The sequence below is a fragment of the Acanthisitta chloris genome, unplaced genomic scaffold (assembly GCF_000695815.1).
Source record: "Acanthisitta chloris isolate BGI_N310 unplaced genomic scaffold, ASM69581v1 scaffold21929, whole genome shotgun sequence".
Classification (NCBI taxonomy): Eukaryota; Metazoa; Chordata; class Aves; order Passeriformes; family Acanthisittidae; genus Acanthisitta; species Acanthisitta chloris.
Window position 1 is genome coordinate 88,084 of NW_008692287.1, and position 26,362 is coordinate 114,445.

A 26,362-nucleotide genomic window follows, 5' to 3' on the forward strand; every position below is an offset into this window, starting at 1 on the left:
TCCACAGCTTCTTTGGGCAACCTGTTCCAGTGCCTCACCACCTTCTAAGGAAAAAGCTTTTTCCTAATAGAGTCTTTATCCGAAGGATGAAGGTAAATGGGAGTGTCTTATTGTAAAGCTGCACCACCATTGCTATGTGATGTCCACCACAAGGCTGACAGAACATTTCAGGCTAGAGGACTACCATGGAAACCACTTTTGAAGGGAACGGGGGTGGGGGTGCAGGAACTGTAAGTACATCTGTTATAATTCAGCTTCATATTCTTATCAGTTAAACACTGCTCAGCTCAAGTCAACATGTCAATGATTCATACCAACTTACAGGAAATGAACAAAAATTAATGAAAATCTGAATCCCTTTGAAATCTTGCCTTTAAACCTATCAGTTCTCCACAGGTAAAGCTTGCAGAAGCTGCTTGAAAGAAATGTAAAGAATCAGTCAAGATGTATCATGGCAGTTCTACAAACTGTACTTACCCAAGCAAGAGTTCAGGTGAGCGGTACCATCTGGTAGCCACATATTCCGTATAGTTAGCATTGCTTCCTTCAGAGAGATTACGAGCAAAGCCTGTCAAAGAAACAGTGTGAAACATTATAATCTATTTTAAATACAATATGCATATCACCACTGATTCTGGCAGTAAGAGGTCACACGTATTCATGTAGAAGCAAATTGTTTACAACCCCTGCTGCAAAATGATGTCTCCAACAACTGCTTGTCTACTGAAACACAATCTCTTCTTGATACAACAGTGAAAGTCAGCATGTCTGCTTTATTTGTGTACTCTCCTCACAAGTCTACTGGGTTTTCCTGTTGTCGGTGCTTTGCATAATCAAAACAGATTGATAAAAGTATACTTGCTTGCAATTGTACCAAAACTTCACTACTGTCCTCAGGCACAATAATTATGACCACCAGCTGAGAAAAGAGTGCATATACTGGCAAATCCAGATGTAGGAATAAATTAGACTTTTGTTTTCGTTTTCCTCCATTTACAAAAATTCAGCCGAGCACCACAGTAAAGTTGTTACTGGATTCTTCATGTAGAAGTACTCTAGGGCAGATGCTGGCACTGTTTTTGAAAAGCATCAAGAGTCTTACTGTTTTCAAAGAAATAAGTAATAAGGTGAGACAGGACAGACAGATCTCAGCAGCAAGACTCCACATGTGTAGGCTCCTTACTAGAGCTCAAATTAAGACAAGTTTTTGGGATCGAAATGCAGAAGCAGCGTTTTCAAAGTGCTTTCTTACTGAGATGTGGCATTAAAACCCAGCTGGAAATTCACTTCAGTGAAATCACTGTCTTTCCATTATTGCATGACCAATGAAGAAAGAATAAAAATTCCAAGGTCTTGCAGATATATGTCATAACTTTATTTTCTGAATCAGTAAGTGCTACTTAAATGCAATAGTCATCCTTCCTTACACCCAAATTGTTTTGCAGAAGCTGCCAAAGTTACCTTCCCCACACAATTATGTTTGTAAAGTTCTAAATTTTTTTTACTTTTATTTTAGTATTCTGAAAGTATATCTCATCTGGCATCTTAGTGTAAAGAGGCCCAGACCTGCTCAACCCCATGGAACACGAATTTACTTCAAGTTGAAGAAACAATTTGGATGCAGATTATGATTATTAGACTAGTGATTAGAGAAAACAATTATAAATTTGTTAATGACAATATTGCTGGGTGATGTAAGACCCCATTTTATAGATCTGCTACTGCCTTGACTCTATGACACCATGCAGAAAGATGATGGACAGAACTAACAATTCAGGAAAGCATAATACCTCTCTAAGGGAGCAATTAGTTTGGTTTTTGTTGTGATGGAGTTTGCTTATTGTTCCTTCCTCCAAATTGTGCTGAGGCATCAGGAATATAAAAACAAGAGAAGGAAACTAGGGAGAAGATTAAACCAAACTCTAAACAGTGAGATGTGCTAGATTAGAAGATGAAGACAGAGAGTGATTTGGGTGAAGAGCAACTATGAAAACAATAGTGTTTGCAAATGCATCATAATGCAAGAAGAAAGAACAAGTAAAATCAGAAATCTCAAGAAAGGACTTCAAACAACTCAGAACATGATAGGAGAGATGTCAAGGGAAAAAGTAGAAGGAGAAAAGGAGGACATTGTCAGTTTCTTACAGAGAAAGGCACATTTAAGTTAGACATAAGGCAAAGCATTCTAACGTTAATGACATGTAAGTACTTTAATAGATGCTTAGGAACACTAGGGAACCTCTATTATTCAGAATTTTAAGAATAAGCTAAGCAAACACCTGTCAAGAATGACACAGACATTCTTAATCCTTTCTTTGAGTAGGTGGAAGAACTAGAGGATTTCTTGAGGTCTTTTCCAGTCCCGTGTTTCACAATTTCCTTGCTTACACATCATACAGAGATTAAGAGATTGCTAAAACAAGTAATTTTGAAGCCCTGGTGTTGAAACAGCAAACACACTAGTCAGAAAACCTAATTATTTCCAACAGTCAGATGCATCTGCTGTAATCGGCATTTTGTACTGTTCCCTTTTTCCGCTTCTATTGGTAGAAATGACACCCACACAACATGTGTCCAGGCAAGCACCACATTCAATCTCAATTTTATCTAGCACGGTATGTACAGAACACATGGCACAAGGATTATTCTTCTTAAAAATTTTTGAACTTTTCTCTTCAAACTGTTTTGCCCACTGGGCTATTGGAAATGGGTGCACAGTCCTTTTCTTTGCATTTGTAATCATATGAAGAACGTGACACTGTACGTGACAAGTACCATTGTTCCAAACTGAATTAAGTTAGGTAATCAGCATATGTTAAACCATGTTAAAAGACAAATTCTTACATCCTGATCTGTGGATGTTCAGGAAACACTTGTAGCTAACACCATTCTGACATGCATTTTACAGGAATAACTTAAGTTACTAGCAATAATGTCAATTAGCAATAAGGCTAAAAAATTTCAACTGACCCCATATTATAAGAGTTGCTCACAATTTTAAATTCAACAAAATCTGAAAGCTTGATTCAAATTAAAACTAACCCACATGAACATTAAGAACAACAGAAATTCCCATACTTAGTTTGCCTTCCTTGAGACTGTGCCGATTACCATGAGTATGTTGTGATTGCATGTCTTTTCCAACAGCAAAAAGAGAATGTGGCTGGAGCATAGTGTGACAAGTCAACAGATCACACAGAACATCACTGCCAGCAGAATCCACATCTATAACTAGTGCAAAAACTGACGTCCAAAACATGATCGTACCATTTAATTTCCTGCAATATTGCTGCACAGAGGATGTTGACACAAGTTCACATGGAAAGATTTGTTGGCTTGACAGCTCTAATGGTGTTACTTTCAAGGAGGGACATTCCCACTCCAAAAAAAAAAAAAGAAGGAGGGAGGGCAAGGGCCAGGGAAGGCTCTTCTCTGTGGCCAGGGAAGGATGTGTGGGGTGAATGGTTCCCATCAGGACCCACTCATGCTCCCACTGTCTGTTCCTGCTTGTGATGTTGTTAGCCCAGATTGGAGTGTGCATTGTTCAGGGATAGGCACCGCCCAGTTCTTGGTTGTTAAGCTCTGCACAAGGCAGCAATTTGGTCCCCTAACCACCTAAAGCTGACAGGGGTGAAGCAGTGGTGAGAGAGCAAGGTGTACACTACACAAGCCTTCACTCCCTGGAGAGGCCTGACCCTGCCAACTTCAGTGGGGTTTGCTTGGCAGGGGCAAGAACCCGATAATCTGTGTAGGGTAAGGGAAAAATCCTGCCCCAGCAGCTCTAGGCTCTGGTGCCAGGGCAGCCTGGGCACAGAGCTGCCAGGGGAGAGCAGGAGAGTGGTGCAGACAGGAGGGCTGTGGATACCCAGAAGGCAAAGGCACTGACAAAACAGTGCCCTGGTGTTGTGTCAGAGCTGTGCAGTTCTTTACACTGCTGAATAAATGGCCCTGAATTCAAAGAACTCATATGGACCAAAACTTCCAAGGTTTTTTCATAGAACATTTATTGTTTCTGAATGCTTAAGCAAAAATGCCTTTAGAATTAAAAGAAATAAGCAGCACTGCAAGTAACAAACACCTTTTTTTGTGTTCCTAGAAAACTCTTTCAATCTATTTTGTTAGCAGTTCTTTTCGTTCAAAATTGCAGAGGTTTGAAATTGCTTTCAAACTGTCTCACTGAATAGTGCCCTTGAGGTAGCACTATGGAATTGGCTTTTATTTGCCAAGCCAAACTGTCAGCTTTTTAGAGGGAACAATATTTTATACCGTGTTTATGCAGCATTTAGAATAAAAATACAGATTGTTGGAACAGTGTACACTCCACCCTGTTGTCTTCTGGGGATTACTCACATGGGCAGTTTGCCTTGTACTCAGGTGAGGATTCTTCAAAGCTGACATTAAACAGGAATTGGTAGGTCAGGAAACATCAGAGTTAACATAACATGTACAGCTCTGACTCTAACCTCCAGCCATTCAGTCATTAATCTTATATGGACATGCATTTCCTTAATGAAGGTAATAAAAAAGTTGACCTATACACACATAGCAGTCCACAAAAGCCAGTAGTTCTAAACATAAATGAAAAGTTGAAGTTTACTGTGTCTTTACTAAATGAGAGTCATCTTTTAACACACAAGCCAGATAAACCTACAGATTTGCCAGCCTCCTCATCTTATCCTCTGAACTGTTCTCAGCTGGGTATCAGCAGTATCACTGGCAAACACCTTGTCAAATATGCAGTATTCCTATTGACATGTTAATACAGGTATTTCACAGGGTATGCAAATTGAGCCCAGAGACCTTTCAAATTAAAATACTAGCCCCAAACCTGAAGCAGTAATCAGTTCTGCTGGCTAAAAGGCTTTTAAACACTAAACACTCTTAGAGAAGAGGGCAAAATTCCATGGCATGAGATTTTCTTTCAAAAGGTAAGCAGCAGGTATTTATTGAACTTACCAAAGTCACACAACTTCAGAACATCATTGTGGCTTATTAAAAGATTCTCTGGCTTGATATCTGAATTATCAGAGTGGGTGAAAAAAAAAACAAACAACTATTAACTTCTCGTTAATTTTGAACTTTGTCAACAAATATTATTTCATTATAACGTATTTAGAGATATTCATGCAATCATAAATGAAGCATTACAAGAGCAACTGCTGAAACAGCTTCCAGCAATTCAGTTTGTGAACAGGCAGAATTAATTTTCTGCCTTTTGAAGTCTTTTAAAGTGTTTCCCAACAAAATATTGGAAGATAAAATGTGCTTACAGATATTCCTGGGCAGCAAACCAATATGTATAATATTGCATATTGCAAAATAATAGAAAAACTGATATTTAATTACCCTGTTAACTAATAAAATTTTGTGTGTTGTGCTCATTATTTTCAGTTATAATGACCATCCTGATCATCTCTAGCAATTTGTTTACAAAAAATGCCTTGTTTTAAGCCCTTTTTTCATTCCTATATACATGGTATATTTTTCAAACTATATTTTACAAAATATTTTCAGACTCCCGTCCTTATGTTTGATCAGTCTTAAATATAAAAAGCATATTGTGTGAGAATTTATTAGAATTTATTAATTTATTGGAAACATTAACTAGAAATGTTACTTTTACACAATCACAAAGCAAAATACAATTCTGTTGAGTCAGGATAAAATACATTAAACTAGATAAAGTCATATATCAAGATATGTACTCTAAGTGCTTGAAGCTTAGGGAGAAAGTAAATATACAGAGCTGAAAGTCAGGGGAGCTGTGAGGAACTGGCTTAAGAAGTAAAACATAGGGGACCAAGTGTTAAGTTTTGGGTCATTTTTCTCCTAATATTCAAAATTGAAATGACTGAGCACCATGAAATGTCTTTTTAAAATTACTTTTTCTTAGACAATGTCTGTACTGCAATTTCACTTTGCAGTGCACATGATGCAATCTTGGTATCATGACCCAAAGACAGTGGACAACAAGCTCTATATAGATGAATTTAGTTTTACAATGATCTGAAGTCATGCAGCAGACTTAACACTCAGCCAAATTCACAATTTTTTTTTCAGTGATATAAAGCAATTGCATATATTTATGCTAAGTGCAAATTCCTTCAAGCTGTAACATCTTTCCCTGTACATAGTGCTTATTTCCATGTGGAGAGCTATGCACTTACCTCTATGAACAATATCATTCTTATGGCACCAATGAATTGCTTTAATAAGCTGGTAGATATAGCTTTTCACTTTTTCTGGTGGAACTCCATTTGGCATTTCTTCTAGCAATTCAAGCATATTCTAAATGTTTAAAAGACACATTATTTTAAAGAGCTATCCTGTAGTTGCTGGAAGACAATATGATTTCAGTTTTCTGAAGCAACATACTTAGGCTACTGAGCCTGGCTATGGAAAATCAGTAGTTTAACATTCGAGAAGTATTTTAATCATAAACATACTCCTAGCTATTTTCATTCTAGAGAAAACACTTGTGAAGACAATAATCCTTAAAGGTAAACCACAAATATGCCACAAGCCCTTAAAAGACTGTCATCAACCCACTTATCCTAGAACACCTAAAAAATCATTCAGTCACAAAATGTCACTTAAACAGAAACACCAGGTCAGCGTGGCTATATGAAAAGTTTAGCAAGGCACAGCATTTTGTAAATATGCAACCTACTCTTTTCCTCATTATTAAGTTAATTCTGCCTCTTTGACATTGCAGTGCCATGATTAATCACAAACTATATCTGTATATATATATATGAATGGCTATAAACCAACACAATCCTGTTAGTGCAAATGAAGTAACAGTATAAAAATGCCTCATGGGGCATAAATAGTAACCTAGGGAATATCCTTTAGCTATATATCAGCTATAGTGATCTCAGACATATCGGCACTACAGTAACTAAGGCCACATGAACTGTTTTATGGACATACCTGGGAAAGAAAATAAACTTATTGTTTATACTAGTAAGTTACCTCTTTGAGAAAGAACACTTAGGTTTCTATTATGTTAGCAAATGTCTCTTATTTAGCACAATTAGAAGGACAATTGTGATCTGTGAGTAAATACTGAAGCTTATGTGCTTGAGCGTAAGTTTTCTTAGAAATACACTTCAGGTCTGAGAAAAGGAATTTTCTGTTAAGGAACCATACTGATGTTAGACCCTAGTCCACACAGAAAGCTGTGGAAATGGATAAGTATGTCAAGAAGTTAGTGTTACAAATACAAAACAAAATAACAGCCTCAACATAGCAAGACATAATCCTATATGAAGACATTAACTAAGGGGATGATGAAAAAAGGAGATTAGACTAACTGTGAATTTCAGTAATCTGGATTTCAGTACTGCAGAGCAAAGATTCCCTAAAGGACACAAAGCACTCATCACCAGTTAAACAGAAAATTAGCCTACTACATACACCAAAAATATATATATCAAAAATACAGAAATCATCCTGGTCTTCAAAGAAAAGATGGTGGATACTACTTAACATATTTGAAAATGAGAAACATTCATGGACTGAAGTTTAACTGAAGAGAAGGTGACCATTAACACAGAAATGACATTAGGCACAAACTATACATAATGTCTATCTTTAAATTCAAAATAAAATTATTTTATTCTGATGCAAAAAATGTTAAGAGATTGCAGCCTGCTGTTTTTACCAATATTAACCATTTTTGAAGTATACTCCTTATCAGGGCAATTAATTGTCTTTTACTTATGCTACTTTTCCAATCCACTACTACAGAGAGCTTAGCCAAGTCTACTACAATGGAAAGTTTAATATGTGTTAAGTTAATGTGGGATCAAAGACATTGCATGTGCTGGAACAATTACAAGGAACATGGGTGGAACAAGTCAAGCTTTGGATGTTAGATCTAATTAAGAACCACCACATTAGAAGTTGCTGATCTGCTGGTGAAAACCAAAACTGATTTCTGCCAAACTGTGGGCTAATATAGGTCACCTCACATTATGCAATGAAGTTATACGACAAAAAAATTGCTAACTGAGGTAAAGGAGATGCAGCATTTAGGGTGAGAAATTTTTAGATGTGAGAATTGATTGAAGGGGACGAGCACTCAGCTAGATGCAACATTCAATCACGGGAATGATATCACAGGAATGTTACAGAGATATGCATATTTAAGCTTGCATTTAGTTTTACTCTGTGTATCTGAACACCATCTGATTATTTCCATGAAGAAAGACCAAACGGTTATAATTCAGAGGGAAGGTTCACCTTCATTATGAAAGTTGCAAAAATAACAAAAGACCAATCTGTTCTAGGTTGTTTCTCCCTGGAAATAGACCAGGATGCTTGGCAGTAGTAGGCCAATGTAAGGAAATTTTGGCATAGTTTCAAAATGAGGTCAGGATTGGAGATAATGACAGTGATCTCTGCCAAATCCCTCTAAGCGACTATTGATAGTGGCCTTGTTACAGAAATATACAAACAAATCCTATTTTTAACAGGGAAGGATGGAGAAAGTTGAAAGAGATTCCAAGGTCAAAAGTCTATGATCTTGTTTTGAAAGACTACGTCAAGATTCATTACACAACATAACACGGGACAGTTATCCAGCTTTAAAACTAAACTGGATTAAAGAGTTCAGATGGAAATTTTTCTTCAAATTGTATGTATTCCAGTCTACATAATTTGTACATGTTTGCATTCATATATGGAAGAATTTAAAAACAAACAACACAAGAGTTAAAAACAGTAGTAAAGTTATCAGTGCTGCTTTCTCACAACAGATGTCTAATTACTACTCAGATTGTATTAAAGTTTCTGCTGCTTCTCTTTATAAATAGAATATCTTAATTTTTTTTTAATAAAAGCAATTTTAAAGACATTTTCTGATGATTTAACTGTGGCAAGGATACCACAAACTCAACTCACTTTTTCCACATATTCAAAAACTAAGTATAATTTTCCTCTTCTTCTGAAGGCTTCTTTCAATTCCACTATGTTCTCCTGTTTCAAAGTGCGAAGCATTTTAAGCTCTCGTAAAGTGGTTTCTTTGACTTCTTCATTTTCTAGAATGCAAAGTAAAAGTAAGAGTAAGCCTATTAAAAAACACACAGACCCCCCAAGTAACAATTGTTATGAATCTTTATCTTGCACCCCTTGGAAAATTCTCTGTTCCTAGCTAGTACAGAGAAAAAGGCTTATTTTTCATTGTGGACTCTGCTGCCTGCATTGCTTCTGCACTGGAAGAGAGATGACTGGTGACTGTGCTTACTATACAACACTCACAGATTTCCCATCCCACTTAGATTTTCTGTGGCATAAAAATTCATAAGGAACAAATAATTTGCATTGTTGTTTTTCCTTATGAAGAGAACTAATATGCTTCAAAATAAATATGCATGTGTGTGTATATACATCCTCCACCCCACAAATACATGTCACACGTACGAAACACTGGGAAGGTCAGTACATCCTCAGAAGAAAACAAAGCACATACTTGAACAATGTCAAAGGAATGTATTTGATTCTAAAATAATTTTGTTCTCCAGAAGCCATGACAAACTCTAAGACTGAAGCACAGATTTGTAAACCCTGTAAGTTCCCCAAAAGGCTTTTGATGGAAATTCAGCAGTGCCAGACCAGTGCAGCAGCCACAGAAGGCACTAGAGTAAGTATTGATGCAACAAAGCCTTGAATCTAATTCAGAGTCGAGAAATTTAACTGTTTTGACAATTTAATTTAATTTTAATTTAAGTGATGTGACAACTTAATTGTCTGAAAGGTGTTCAAGAAAGGAGCAGTGTTTTACTAAAGCGTCACACAGTGCTTATCACCGAGGGGCACTGAACTCACTGAGTTCCAAAGGCTACTACCAATGAAATGTCAAGTAACCCAGGTTATATCGGGTTTCATTTTTCATTTACTAAAATGAAAACCATTAATTCAGTAAATTTGCTCATGCACACAGAAACAGAGTGCTTAATCTCTCAGAACTGTTATCCAATACAGAGAGAGATTAAATGGGATATGTTTGCATTAATTCAGAGCTAAATCACATTTGCAGGTCATGTACCACAAAACCAGTCAGAGGAAGAAGAAACAAGGAAGAGAAATTGTTTCTCCAAGGCAAAAGGCAAAAACAGGTTTGCAGGGGAGAGAGAATAGCACAGGTCATGCAAACGCATTAATCATCATCAGAAAAGAGACGGGAAAAAAATTGAAGTGTAGCAGGAGGGAAGAGGAAAACAAAATACTATAATCACAATTGTTTTGATTTAAAGATATATAATTTAGAGCAATCTTAATCTTTTCATTTTAAAACTGAGTGCTTGATGTTGGCTTGCATCAGACTGATTGCATAATCTCATCTATAACGAGACAGACTCTTTCCAGCGCATTGAGCATTATTAACATGTCAAACAACGGCAAAAATTCAGTGAAACAAAAATGTCAATAGAATCAATTACAGTATATTCAAATTTCTAATGAACTACCACATTAACAAGACAGATGTGAAATGGGCTGAATCAAATCCATCAAAAGAACTTCTGTCATATTCCAGAAACTCGTAAACAACTATCTGCAACTCTGAAAAGCAGTCATGTAAACTGATATAATGCAATACTCTTGGAAAATCAGACCTAATGGCAGTGTTTTTCACTCCATTTTTTGGTAGACAGGATAATACAATAATCCTGCTTACAGTTTAACACTGAAATATATTGCCTAGGATCTGTACTGAATAGCCATAGCAAGTCCCAAAAAGCAATTCTGAAGTACTCTCATGACTTGGTCAAAATGGTTACCACAATTAAACTATCTTCTACACCCTTTAACAGGAATTTAAAATTGACTTCTGAATACCAGATCTAAAACATTCATCAAATATACTCATCAAGTGTCTAGGAAAATGAGCTGCAAAGCAGAGTTTGCACTCCACAAAATAAGACACAAATCAGACTTTGCTGTGTCTAACTAACTGAAAATTAGTAATGCTTGTAACCAACAACACCTCTGTGGCCACCAGCAATCCTGTAACAATAGAGGAAAGTTTGCTAAAATAAAGTTTCTTTAAACAACATTGCTAGCTTTCAGCTAAAACCTGGATACACTGCAAACCACGGGTCCATCGCATCAGGATGACTCCTCTTATTACAGCATACTTGTCTTCTCCTTCTGTTTGTGCTAGGCCATTAGGGATCTGGGCTAACTTCTGGCGTACACAAGGTAGATAGCTGCTCTCATGGCTGACTGCCAGTTTTGCCTAGAATAGGATATGGTGATTCACTGTTCCCCCAAGAAGAGCCAGCTTTGGTTTGCACAGTTCTTAGAGTTTATTGTTGTTGGGTAAGGAATGGGTATGTGCAGCACTGGGAATAATTTCCATGTGTCCTGTCTTCCACCACCCACTTTGCCAGCAACAGTAAACTTTGCAAAAGTTGGCTCTTCCTCCCTTCTCAGCAACAGTGCAGAGTACACAGAGTCTGTTTTGAGGGGGCAAAGAGCAAGTTTCTTGAGGGGAGTGGAGCCTGTTGCAATGAGGATGTAGCTGATGCCTCACCATGCAGCTCCCTCCATGGAGCCCTGAGAGCTCCCTGATTCATCTTTGGATGAACTTCTCAATGGCTTCTCTCAGTCTCCTCCATTTACCGCTTTGAGTTGCCCTAACATTTAGATCCCCACTGACAGATGAAGGGTGATAAAGCCCAAAGACTCTGCAAGCCACTACTACAAGAGGAGCTTTTTATATCTTCTGATCACATCCAGTCTCCAAATGGCAGATCCTAATACTGTGCATGGCGCCACACTCTCACCCATATTAAGACAGATGCACCAAGAAAGAAAGGAAGTTATCTAGTTAGAGTGTATAATGCAGTCCACAGGCAGGTATGAAGGATCAAGTGCCTTGAATATTCACACAGCTAATAAATCATCATCATTTTAAAGTCATGTCTTGATATATGAGACTTCTTATTTTAACTGGAGAGATATTAACAGCAGTTACTGACATGAAAGATTACACAGCAGAAAAGGTTACCTTCACTGTCTTTGAATTTCTTGATAGCCACAATTTCATGTGTCTCCTGCAAAACAAACACAAAGAGAAGGAAATGAGCAAGATCTGCTGCGTGTTTTCTCTGGCCTTTTTCTCCTCCTGAACATCAGAGAAAGAAAAAAAAAAGCATCCAGAGAAATTTCACAATTGCAAAAAAACCTAATTACAAATCTGATAAATACCTCAATGATCAGGCCAAATGCAATACAAACCCACATACAGCAGATATGTCACAAATAGGAACACCAGTATAAAAGCGACAAAGTTAAATGTCCCCAAAAATTATATTTAAATACCCTGTACAACATATCAATTAAATTTCCTGAAGAATTTTCCCTGTGATTCTTATTTCTTAGTTATTCTGAAAGTCATCTTTTATCTGACCAAATTATAAGAGTGGGTGCTTATCTTTATGAGGTGAAATGAAAATAATGTACTAGCATGCAGCTAAGGCTTATGATAAGACCTGTAATTTTGGTTGCCTAAAGTTTTTGAGCTTCAAAGGTCACATATCCAGAAAGAACATGGTATTAGGGAAGTAGCTCATTTTGAGTTAGAAGTCTAGTTTTCACCAAATTTTAGAGAAATGCAAGTTTTAAAAAGAGGGCATTCCAGAATATTTGTCTCAAATTTATCAGCTGTATTTAGAATATCCTCCCTTAGGGGAAGGAAACACCAAGAGCTCAGTCTCCTACATGCTGCTGATATTGCAGATCAGCAGCATATGTAGAGTGCAATGCAATCAGCCATTATACATAATTGTCATTTACATAAAGTAATACAGAGTAAGATTGGAACACATTTTGTATACAGACCAATGCAGCAGAGATGGTAGAACTATGCCTCCTGGATTAGGAGATGGATGCTAGAGCATGGTCAGATGCAGGCCAGACCTGAAGCTTCAAACAAGTACTGAGAGGCCCAAGGTGAAAAGCAAACAGACACCCCATTGCTAAGCCCTGAGAAGATGAACAGAATTGGTGATATAAAGAAAAGCAGAGCTTTGAGCAATAAGGGAATTCAGCAGTGATATTCCCCCCAGGAGTCTGAATTACGAAAGGTTCTTTACAGATCGAATTTAGACTTTGTTACTTAAACCTTTACTTAAAAGTCCTTTTGGAGATCTGATCTCTTTTGTGAATCTGATTTTCTGCTCCTTGAAAAACAGCCAAATTGTAATTCTCCAAAACAGAATTATCATTCACTAAAATACCTTTTTTGCATTTCAAAATGTTTTTTTCAAGGCTGTACTGTGAAACAGAACAGTACTGAAAACCATGTTCAGTCTGATTGTGGAAACTCTCCTTAGACAATAGCTCATTATCCAACTCCTAGCATGGAAAACTGTCATATCCAATTAAATATATCATCTAGAGAGATTACCTGTTACAACTTGAATAAATGTTTGAGAGTTCAATGAATGTCAAAGGAAAAACACACATAATCCTAAATATTCTGTGTTCTTTATGGAACACAGAATATCCTTTCTGATTGCTACTTCTTATTACTACTAGCTTATATCATAAAGAATGAAAATTTGAGTTCACTTAGCTGCAGTTTCACTCCACTCAGCTACATTTATTACTAAGCATCTCATAATCATGTTCTAATAAAAAGTACTGGCCTCAATATTTCACTTTATATTTGCAAATACACAAGTCAAATCCCTCTCAGCATTGGCATTACCTCTGATTACTGATCACGTATATTATAAACATGCTATGTTATAAAACTACAGAAAAACACTGTTTTACAATTAAGTATACAATAACAGATATTACTGTAAACACTTTGTGCAAAAGTTAAAGATGGACACAAACTGATTATTCAGGCTTCATGATTACATGTCTCTAAATTAGGGCAAAATATGCCTCTTCTTCGTGTACAAACCTGCTAATACCTTTTAATAAAACCAAGCCAAAAATTCGATTCTATTTGCTTTATATATAAAAATAGTGACAGAGAGTAGGAAGGAGATACCTGTTTATGGGAAAAGGGTATCTCCAGTCCTAAAGATGGGAATCACTTCATGCTAGGGCTGAGTCCTTTCCTTTACCTCAAAATATGTGTGGGAATTGCCTCTGGAGAAAACATGTGATTTACTGTCTGCCCACTCAGCCACAGATGCAGTTCTCACTGCTCTGCTCCTAACCACCCAGAGGTTTCTCTCCCAGGTTTTCTCACAAGACTGTAGCAGCTGGTGTTTCCTGTCACCAGTATCAAACTAGAAGTGTTGCTAATTCAAAAGCATTTAATTTTAGCTCATTTAAAAGACAGATGTCCCCTATTTCTCCATTGTCTCTACATAATACATATGACATGTCATTTTTATTACATGTAAGTATACATGACACAAGACAGAAGTGCTTTTCCAAAACAGTAAAGTAATGTTTTGTTGTTTTCTAGAAAGATCCTTGATTTTAATGATGGGAGTATTCAAGGACAAAGTTGCTGCTCAGCATAAATCAAGGTCTAGAACTACAACCGTTATTCTCTGGAAAGAGAAAACATATCCTATTCTTGAAAATATCATGTTACAAAAACAATCTCTTCAAATGTTTGTTCCCATTTTGTTTCAAAGGTTTCTGTTAGGACTTATTTCCCTTTTTTTTTTGTATATTGTGGAAAATCTGACACAAAGCATAGGTACACAAGAAGATTCTTGAAAAATAGGCAACATTTCATCCTTCAGAAAGTTACATCATTCAGCTATAATTTCACTGCCTCACCCTATATGATTACAAGAATTTCTTAAGCATGGATTTTTTGAGCAACCAAAAGAACAAGTGTTTAAATCAGCAAACACAAGTAGACATAGCAATAGTCAATACTGAGCACATCCCATACACAAGGAGCATTTTGCTGCCTTTATTCAGGCAGTGCTGCTCAAGAAGTACCTAGTACATCACATCAGGATTTTAAGCTGATATATGAAGTGCCATATGAAGATATGATAGGGCATGTTCTGTGATTGCCTCATACTTTCCCTCTGTACAACTCTGAGGCTGTAAGGCCCAAAGATAAATGCATGCTCAACTTCTGTTAGCAAAAGTTATATCAATCGCATTCTCTACTCATAGGTAATATTTACATGTTATAAAATAGCTTAGAAGACAGCAAGAAACTGATTTGAGCCTCACTGATCCATAATTACATTCATACAATTTAGTCGGCCACACCGAAGACAGAAATTAAGTCAACAAAATTCAGTCAAACGTATCTTATGGCTAATGTCTTTTCAAAACAAAGTAGTACAGTTTGACTTCGACCTGCATAAGCCTTATGTTCAACACTTCAGTACTTAGATCTTTCAGTAATCTTCTAGCAAAAATCACAGACCATTAAGGAATCAGCAGCGAGAAAACAAAACCCCAGAAAACCATTAAAAGATGGCAAAGCATTTTTCATGAGTTGCTTAAAATGAAACCTTTAAAAACGCCCAGTTAATTCATTTTTCAAAGTTACTCTCAAAAGAAGAACAGAAAATATTAACATTTTAGTTAGTACTGATCAATGTATCATAAATGTAACATTTGTCATTATGAAAGTCTTTAAACGTAGGCCAAGCTACCCCGTGATGTACATTCTGAGGGTAACAGGCATTGTTACCTGCAAGTGAATCAAGTCCTTAAGTCATCACCCTGACACTGTCTTGACTCCATTTCCATTCTGCCTTAAAACACTACTACCTTTGGACAGCCCTAACAGACTGGAATACAGCTTCCTGTCTTCTCAGGATTTATAGTATTAGGTGCTGGCAGTTTTACTTTCAAAATCTAGTGGAGTGCCTCTCTGTAGAAATAGAGAGATGTACAAGATGATGGATTAGATTTCTTTTTTCAAACAGTTTGACATTAGGAAGTATAAGTCATAGCACTGTGTATTCTTCTACACCTAAAATACTTTGGGGAAATTGCTTCAACAGGTGCTTCTCTGTTTTAATCTTATATTTCTCACTTGAGAAAATTGTAATTCTCTTATTTTTCAAGTAACCCCTCCCCCACTTGGTTTATCTATGAAATATGACTCCTAGCACAGAAGAACTTTCAGGAAAGTGCTTCTGAATCTAAAAGCCCTATTTATTTTTAGGAAGAGACAGAACCTTTGGTAAATAATGACAGAACAGTATGTCTGAGTTATCACAATGCCTTTATTTATTGGAAAATTGCTTAGACTCTTTCCAACACATACATGCTAGAGTTTACTTGAGAAGAAGCATCTAGAATGAATCACCACAAATGAAGTTTATATCTCTTGAAACGAGAATGTTATTTACTAACCATCAAAGTGCAGGAGAAGACTCTTAACAGAACAAAGATTTCTACACTTCACATGTCATTTTAATGAACATGGCTGCACTGTCCCCTGGTTGAGGAAGAACAAAAGGAAGAATAGAGAAAGCTTAAACCACTCTAGACACACTAGAAGATTTTCAAGGGGAACAACTATAAAAGCTCAGCTATTACACTGGGGAAAGAAACATACGGAAAGGCTGAAACGTTAAGCTACAAGTTTGACAGGCTAGTCCCTCCTACTTTCATTTAAGATGTGCAGGGGCACACAGAGTGATTCAGAGCAGGACTAAAGTTAAGGTTCCCCCCCCTTCCCCTCTCAGTCTCACACTCTCTCTCTACCTAAGTGGAGGAAGTAGCTTACCTAGACCCACAAGGAAGCCTAGGGTGCTCATCTCTAGACCAAAGCTAGCTCTGTGCAAATTCTCCCTGCCTCCTCTTTGACATTACACTGCGTGCTGGCTCTTCATAGACTCTGGGAATTAACAGTTGCTTTAACCCAATGTCGTAACATTAGCATTTACACGCTGCTACAACCCTAAAATACTACCCTGAAAAGAACACTTGAAGGAAGTGAACCCACTCAGTATTTTCTACTAACTGCTAGGCTGATGATAGAGCTTAGCACTGAAACTTTCATTGATCCAAGCAGATTTTTCATATTTATTCACAATTTTCTCCAAGCAAGAAAGTAAATATGCATCCCCAAAGAATTTGTACAATAATGAAAAGGATCTGGAATTAAAAGCAGCTTTTAAATACTATAAATGTAGCTATTCTAGCTTTTTATGGTAAACTAGTACTACAGTAGCAATTTTAAAATAGTCTGTCCTTCATTTCATTCTATTGTAGCACTAAACCATATAATTTTACAATTTGACAGTATTCTTAATCCCAACCATAGATGTAAAACAGAAATCAAATGCAGTAAATGTCTATAAAATTTTTATGATACTGAATGTCAATAATAGCAATTTTAGCTGCAAATCTCAGTCTTCTTCCAGTTCTTTTTGATTTATTTTGGTCTGTTAACACTGGAAATTGTGAAGAGAAAAGCTGTTTATAAACAGCATAATTCTGCATTGGACAAATATACCAACATTATTTAATTACTTCTTATGGCATTATCTTGACACTTGGCATAAAGTGGTAACAAAGTGGAAAATATAGAAAGGCAACCTCTTTTATCGTTATAGCTTCCCTTAAGATATTGCTGACTCCATAAATGCAGAGGCCAAAAAGACACTTATAATTACATTGTATTTCCTGATTTTTTGTTACTATTAATCCAATGTTCCTTTCCCAGGCACCTTGTAATTCAAGTGTAGGTAGAACTTAATGGAAAACACTCGTTTTGCTTGTTTGTTTTTTTAAACATGCATCAGTGCCAAAGTTTTCAGTGTTGTTTTCCCAAGTTTCAGTGAAAATAGTTTCAGCGAAAATAGTTTCAGCATGATTGGCTGAACATGTGAAGTTTATCATAATTCAGGCTTTAGTTTAGAAATCTTTACTTCTGCAGTGAATATAATTTATTTTTTATCTGGTACTTCCACATTTTAAATTTTTGTCTTTTTTTTCTTATCAACAGTCTGACAGGCATTTTCTCTAATTTGTAAAACAAGACCTACTGTGAACCAAAGGCAAACTTGTCAAGCAGGTTCCTGAGGCTGAAACTCTTCAGGTGGAATTCAGTTTCAGATTAAGACATCTAAATTCAGGCACCTGCGAGTTGTGTGCTCAAGCTTCTACTACAAGAAGCAGAGCGGAAGAACTCTAAATTGACCAGTCACTCAAGACAGGATTCAGTAGACTAAAGACAGGTGTCTAGTAGCATTTATGATTCCCTAGGTGTCTACAACACTCACATGGGATTAGCAGAGAAGCAAAACTCTCTAGAGCAGAAGCTAGAGGTAAGGCATAGCATCCCAGGCCTCACCATCAGCATTCAGGACTTCTGCTTAGGCAACTACAGTGTGGCTTTCATCTCCAATGCTTTTCTGTGATTCTCTCTACTCCTTGACTAGATTTTCATTGACTATAGTGGGAGTTTAGACACTTGTACAAGTGCACACATACATATCTAAATTTGTATCTTAATCATGTCACCTTTCCAGGTCTACCAGCACATGAAGAGAAAAATCAAATCAAAGCATATATTCAGCTTAAGCATGTATGGGAAATGCATGGAAATTACATTTGACATTTCCAATCATATGTAAAAATCTGTGGGGTGGGTTTTTTTCTCCTTTTAATTTAATAATTATAGGTCCCTTCTCTCTTTATTAAGTACCTTCCCCAGTCTCCACAACCTTTCAAAGACAATCAAGAGCTGTCCTGCTGCAAGGACTCAGTACTTTTGGATGCTGAGCATCTGGTTCCAATAAATCATATGGGCTTTCTTGAGTAATTCCCAACTCCATCCTCACCCGCTACTGGTAATTCCTCTTCTTCTTCAACATCTTCACTAAGCAGAGAGACCTGGGAGACTCTGCTGGTGAAAATGAAGGCAAAGAAGACACTGAGCACCTAAGACTTTACCTGGCTCTGCTGCCACTAAATTGCCTGCCCCTCTCAGCAACAGGCCCACGCTTTCCTTGTTCAGCCTTTCACTACCAAAATAGCAACAGAAGTCCTTCTTGGTGCCTTTGCAAGTCACAAATCCAGTTGAGCTCTGGCTTTCCCAACATCATCTGGATTCACCCAAGCAATGTTTCTAGATTCCTCCTTTGCCATCTGTGTGCTTCAGCCTCCTGCATGTTGCTTTTTTGCACTGGACTTCCATCATGAACTCTCTGCATAGCCAAGTCAGTCTCCTGAGAAGTCTAGTTGCTTTACTAAGCACTGAGATTGACCATTCTTGTGTTTGGAGGATGTTGCTCTTAAAGGACTGCCAGCTTATCCTTGCCTTATAGAGCTGCCTCCCATGAGCTCCTTATCTACCAGTTCCTTGAATACTCTCTGTTCAAGGTCTGTACCCTCTTAACATTTTCCCCTCAATGTACTCATGATCTTGAACTCCATTATTTTGCAACCCATTGAATAGTTCTCCTCATTTTCCCTACCCATTCTGTGGGTACCCCACAGAATACTAAATCAATGCTCTTTCCTATTTCCCTTTCAATTAATCTGTTTTTTAAAAAGTTTGTTTCCAATCTCTATATTGATATGTATTTCAGTGGACACACCTTCATTTCTTCTCAAAGCATCTACATTCAGGTTTGCAGAGAAAGGCTTTTATTCTCTGCAATTATACAGACAGTGCACTCCCTGGATAGGAGAAAGAAATTCTTGCCTCTTAAGAAAACTGCCGTTTCGCTCTGCCAAGCATTTAAAACTGCTTTCCTTTTATAGATTTTTCTCTTCTTTATAGAATAGCATTAAGGATTCAAATTCAATCCAAACTGCTTAAGAAAAAAGACAGCAGGCAAGATTCATACCTCAAACACATAGGAGTTTTCGCGATCACTGTTGCAGAGGTCGGAGGAGCAGGAGGAACAGGAGGGCTGCCTCTACACAAGCTGCATGGTAATTTAGCTAACTTGAGAAGCAGAACATACATGAGGAAATAAAGGAATCTTCACCCAAGGAAGACTTCTGTTACTACTAACAGATGAAGAAGAAATGGCAGCTATGTCTTCATAAAAATAGCTTTTCTACAGATGAAATTTCAGCTTTGGAGCTAAATTGAGAAGGCAAGTCTGCGGACTTATTTCAGGCAGTTTCTACAGCATCCAAAGACTTGTGGCTAGATCAGTATATTTTCTCTTATATTTCAATAAGGAGAAAAAAGTCTAAACATCACAGAAGTTCCAAGAAGACTATAAAAAGCTCTTCTAACAAAAAATGCCCCTACTGATAAGACTATCTAACACATCTCACTTTTAGATCTTGCACACGCACATGTGCTTTTGAGGCAGGAAAAAAATACCATGCAGAATTTAGGTTCACTGTGAAAGTTTGCCCAAATATGACAAATACTTCTCGGAAAAAGGGGAAGGAAAACTATCTTGATCTTACCAAGTTTACTGTCACAAATGCTGGGAAGACTGTGTGGGGAGAGGGGATAAAAAAGCGCAGCATGAAGAGCTAAGGGCCAGGGAATACTGAGGCTGAAAAGATTCAGAAAAGAATGCAAATGCAGTCTGAAAAGAGACTGGAAAAAACAACTGGGATAAGGCACCTGGACTCAGAAGCTAGCATTAAAATCAGCATAACAAATAAATGAATCTCTTAATGTCTAAACTTTTAGTGGAACCCAATTTAACTGAAAGCAGAGGCATGATGAGAATTCAGAAATAGCTGCAAACCCACTAAAACCACAGATGAGTCTCATTTCCCAGTGTTCTGGTATGCACGGGGGATGAAGGCAACAGGTTACTAGCTATGCCATCTCAAATACTACAAACTGACAGCTGTGTGACAACTGCGTGGGTATCCATATGGTGTTATATGATGAATTTTGTATTTGAGAAGTCTAGAAAATTATGGGGGAAAAAAGTAAGTTTATCACAGTGTATATAAGCAAGACAGTATTTGAGGGGAAAAGGTAGCATTCTTTCATTAGAAATACTGGTTCATGCAACAGAAACCCAAGCCCTTCTCCAGGTCTAAAATAAAACCGGCAACCTCCAAAGCTAAATTTAAACTGAGAGCAAGTATATTCTGTGTTTAAAAAGACTCAATAAATCTACATAAAACTCAGAATATTTCCTAAAGTACAGTCGATCTCATTTAGCTTTAGCTAGCTAAGAATTAGATATTCAATGTGCATTGTTTAGGCTTTCCCTGCAGCTAGTAAAAGCAGGTGAAGGAGACAAGATTTGGCCAGAAGGTTACTGATTTTAATAATTTCCAGACGGTAAGAATTACTTTTTGGATGTTGCACTCTCTCAACTTATATAAACGAGGGAGATTGGTTATGCAAGACCTAAGCACTGAAACAGTGGGTGAGATTAATTCCACCCAAGTTAGTTAACTTTGCAGCCCTTCTGTCTGCATGCTTTATTTTTGCACACAAACTTACATGCATGCATGTGTTTCTAAGGTACATTTTAGAAAACTGATCAAGACTAGTAACCTCAGAGATAGTATCTTCTCTGGATGACTATTCTTGAGTTCCATTGATACATTAAGATCACCACAGTCCATTGGATTGTATTTGTAATTCATATGCTAGAAACATAAATAAAGTATTCCCAACTGTGCTACTGAAGTAAGAACATCTCCATTGCCAACGTAACGGCGCAGCGTCAATTCTCACATCCCACAAAGCAATCTGGCATAGCTAGCAGCAACACCAGAATTTCTGAAGTTCATCCTTCTTCTTTAACCTGCACGTTAGGGAATAAAGTAGATATTTCACTGGTGAGTATCTTTATGAAGCTATAAATATCCTTGCTATGAGCTTTCCCTGATATAATTGAGGGTACTACCTGAGACCAATAAAGCTTTAAATAACTTGCAAAGAAGGCCCCTGGAAGTACCTCCTTTCCTTATGTTATCTTCCAGAAGAATGCTCCAGACCAGATCCTTGAGCAAGAGCTCAAAGATTTAACATGAGAGGCTGCCATAAGAAAAATATCGATTTAGAATGTATGTTACAGTGATCTCTCAGTTCCAAGGCACTATAAAGATTCACTTAAACAGAAGTGAAAGAAGAAGTAACAATTGGAAAAGCTTTAGGATTCTTTGTGGAGTAAAGGTTTCAAACTTTTTAGCTAGTAAAATTCCTCATCACTTTTTAGTAACAGTACTGTTACTTCAGATCTGTTTGGTGGATAGAAAATATTTAAGATTACTGCCAAAATCAAAAAACTAAAACTGTACAAGTAAGCTTGGAGCCTCATTGCAGTATGTGGTCTAAACTAAATGCAGATATGGAAAACAAAGCTTCTTTCAGAGAAGGCTGCCTTCTGTCCTTTGTGAACTGACATAGTAGCAAGCCTTCTGGTGGTACAGAGAGTAAACAATAGTTCTAACAGCAGTTTGCTGACTAACATTTGTGTTTGAATGTGCTATGTCTGACCTGGTTTCATTATAACATGATTCTGGGTGTGTTGTTTGGGTTTTTTGCTCTGGGTGCAACTAGTAATATTAAAAAAAGTTAACCAATAAATCATTAATTCCACTAAATCCAGTTAAAATCCTCATTGAAAAAATAAAAAGAATCAGTCTCCTCACACAGTTTTCATTCATGTAGTACTGTGTGAATAGTCAACCATTGCTACCTCTTCAAAAAACTATGGCCTTGCAGAATGTTAATTGTTAACCTACCCTACTCTAAAAATCAAGAGGAAGAAACCTAAACAAATCCATGGACAAAAGATCCCTGGGCCTAACTTTTCCTCCACTTCTGTCTTTCCACATATTTGTTCTTTGCAAGAATCAACTATACTCTCATAATTTGATTCCTAGCCAGATATGTTCAGAAAAGGCATGTTCACCCATTGAAAAATCTTGGACTTACTGTTTACTGTAGAAATAGAACTATCAAAACCAAACAGATCTTTCATTTTCACATTTCTTTTTTAATAGCTCAGAAGTGGTAAAAGATTATCTTCCTTCACACCAACATATTCAAGGAGAAAGCACAAGATACTTTAGCAATGAGGATACATTTTCGGAAAGTTCCTGAAACATGATCCTCAGATGAAGAGACAAGTGAAAGCTGAGAAAATATTGTCACAAGTCTCTGGCTGTGAAGTTTTTTATTCAGAATTTTGTTAAAGCCCTGTACATGCCTGCTCAGTACTTTGGTAGAACAACAGAATCATTGTCATTCATGTTTCGTATTGAGGCACAAGTGTTCAGTTCTCCTTATGTTCATAAAAATAAAACGGACCAGCATAACAGTGTGCTAACTAGTACATACAAAAATCTGTTAAGAGGCAATATGGGCTAGTATCAGTTTCTAGAACTGACCAGAAGAGACCACTTTGCTGTAACTCATTAACTAATGTGTGTGTGTATATACACATTTGTGCCCAGTTCTGTACATGTACACGTGTAATTGAAAGGATGTTGGTAAAGCAACAGAAGCTAACATAAATGAAAACCTATCCATTTCATTGTGAACCATGGTGAACAGAAAGTCAGAAATACTACAGACAGATTGATGTCCCTTGATTTGTTTCTCTGATACTGACAGTCTCAAGAGATTTGTTTTGCAGTCTCTATTTTATGTTGAGGACTATGGATGAAGGGGGCACTACACCCCAGAATTAGAGGAGAAATACTACTCCCTCACCCTTTTTTTGTTTGTTTGTTTGTTTAAAAAGAACCTGCTAGAGTCCATGTTTTTAGAGATGATGTTTGGCCTCTATCCTTTCTAAAGGTCACTAGGGAAGGTCCTACTGATTCTCTTTTGCTTCCCAAATAGTTTTGGCTCCTTAACACTGCAGCAACATTTATAGCCATGGAAGCAGGAAGGACATAGAAAATTAGAGCACTTTCAGAGCCCAGGTTGCAATTCCATCAGAAAGTATCTTGTATATGTTTCTTAACACAATTCTTCACTGGCTGATGCTTTGAGGGGGGAAAAAAAAAAAAAGGTATGCACCACTCGGGTGAGTTTTTCACACAAACAGTCACAGGAAGTTTGATCCTGTAGAAGCAGGAGCTAGTCAGCTCCACTCTGCAGATGGCATCGCCTCTAACATATTTCTGTGCATAAACATGGCATTACTCCATCTCCTTTGGAAATGTTAATTGATTTCAAGAAGATAGCTTGCCTCCTGGTCAAGAAGCACACTGTCAAAAGAAGAGGTAGGTGTAACCAGCCAACCAAGTTTTTTTGGTCCTACAGAATTTCATCTTTCCACATCTCAGTTCATGATCACACATACAAATATCACCTACCTCTGTCATACCTGAAAACCTCACAATTTTTTACAAAAGCTTCTCTATAGCCCAAAGGAAGATTGGTAATGATGGCAATTCTCTTCAGCCACGGTTAAGTCTAAGAAACCTGCTTCACAATTAATTTTCAGCACACTGGAATCTGTGGCAATCTTCTGTCATTAAAACTGTATGGAAAATATGCTTCATAATACACATAATACATTTGGGAAGGAGTTCTCAATATTATAAAGATCGTTTGTGGACTGATAGATGAGGACAGTTGTTCAATAAGGCAGCAGAATTCTGTACTGAACACAGAACAAGTATCCTTTCAGAGAACATATCTGCTGCAGAAGTATGTAACAGATCAGGGTAAGTATAAATAGGATATTGGGGGATGCGTTAAGAGAGTATGCACACAGGCATGAGAAGAAACTGCACAACAGGGTTTCAAGAGACAATGGTACTGATAACAGTGAAAATGGTTCACAGGATGGTGCTTCAATAGTAAAATGGAGTAAAACATTATGCCAAGCCCAGAAGGTTTCAGCACAGCTGACTCACAAGCAGACACTGCATCCTAACAACAGGAGGATGGCCACAAAGTTGGAGCTTATAACATATGCAAGTCTTTCTCCTGTTAGCTCATCAGGGAAACATTAGAAACATACTTTACAAAAACAAATTCCAAACAAAGACAAGCAGAAAACAGACTAATGGATGATTAAGTAAGCAAGATTGAGGCTAAGGACCAACCCATAACAACAGACAACACCTAAACGTAAGTATACACAAAATAGCGAAGAACTAGTTTGTCATCACCACCAAGAGGAACTTCAGAGATGTAGTGGGAACTTGCAAGCTACTTACTGTTAACCTCCATCCTGCACATTGCAGATACTGCCCAAATCAGATGCCTCCCATGTGGGCACACTCTCACATTTATACTTCCAAGAGTGTGGGTATGAGGGTACAGGTAAATGAAATCATCAAACAACGGGAATCCCTGAGTACAATCATTTCACTTCAAGACCTGCAGATATTCACCCACTCTTTATGTAAGATCAATACTGGACTCCGTTATACTAATCTTTCTATGCCATAGTACTGTATAGCAATTAGTGGGGGAAGAAATAAAAGATGCTTTATCAAAGTTTTTAAGGTGCAAGCAACCATAAAACTGGAAAGCAATGTTGGTGTCTGTTTCCAGAAAAGTTACCTGTGCTGTTCAGAAACAAATCCTCACTTTGTTACACATTTGGAAAAGTGAAAATAGAATTGCATGAAGTGGGTGTTTTTTCATACTAGGCAAATTAAACCATTATGTTCTAAGATGTTAGGATTTAAAGGGACTTGCACAAAGATTGGTCTAATAGTAATGTAAGCTAAATTAAATCAGGGATGATGAAAATGCAGATACTTTTTAAATCCAGAGCATATTTTAGTTTTCCTCTTAAACTAGATAGCTCAATAGACAGCCTTTAGAAAAGGAGAACCTAGCATTCAACTGACTGTCCTTGAGTAAAAGCAAGCAGCAGACACATAGCAAAACAGAAATATGTGTCAGGAAGAATTTCAGAATTGTAATATATGTATCAGGGATAGATAGCATAAAGAACACTTACAGTTCTGTGCAAACATGTAACAATTGCTATCAGCTGAAAGACTGAGCATGAAGCAATCTTAACAAAAAGGTCTCTGTTCTAGAGCTTATTGGCCTCCCACTGTATCCAAAATTTCTAGATCACTGATGCCACGCTTGTCTAGTCTCTTACTTAGGCTTCTAGCTGTAATCAAACACCACATACAGTAAGCTCAATTATTCAATTCTTTGCACAAAATTTTACACACTTGTACACATTTTAAGCATCTGTAATAGTATAAATGCAAAATACTTTCCTTTTCTTCTTCATTTATTGTTATCCAGGCTTTGAATGAGAAGCAAATACCACTATACTTGAAAAAAGTAACAAATATTTTTTTATTCAAAAAGAATAGAAAGTTTTCTGCATTTCAGAAGGGTATCCCACCAATTAGGAGTTACACAGCACTGAGTAATCATGGAAAATTAAATTGCTTTAACCAGGATGTTCAAAAGGACAACTTACTATTTAAAAATCACACTATAATCTTTACTGATAAAAAAATACATGTGCCAAGAAGACCCTATAGCTTTCAGATAAAGTGAAATGATAGG

The 26,362-nt window shown here is 37.1% G+C and overlaps 1 protein-coding gene across 1 annotated transcript in view; it reads right to left on the reverse strand.

Annotated features, from left to right (window-relative positions):
* CDKL5 (cyclin-dependent kinase-like 5) overlaps positions 1–26,362 on the reverse strand; it is a 65,847-nt gene that overhangs the window by 31,614 nt on the left and 7,871 nt on the right. The window contains 5 exon segments of the mRNA XM_009082607.1: positions 478–568; positions 4,957–5,016; positions 6,168–6,288; positions 8,908–9,044; positions 12,017–12,062. Of these exon segments, the coding sequence (XP_009080855.1) occupies positions 478–568; positions 4,957–5,016; positions 6,168–6,288; positions 8,908–9,044; positions 12,017–12,062 (455 nt within the window).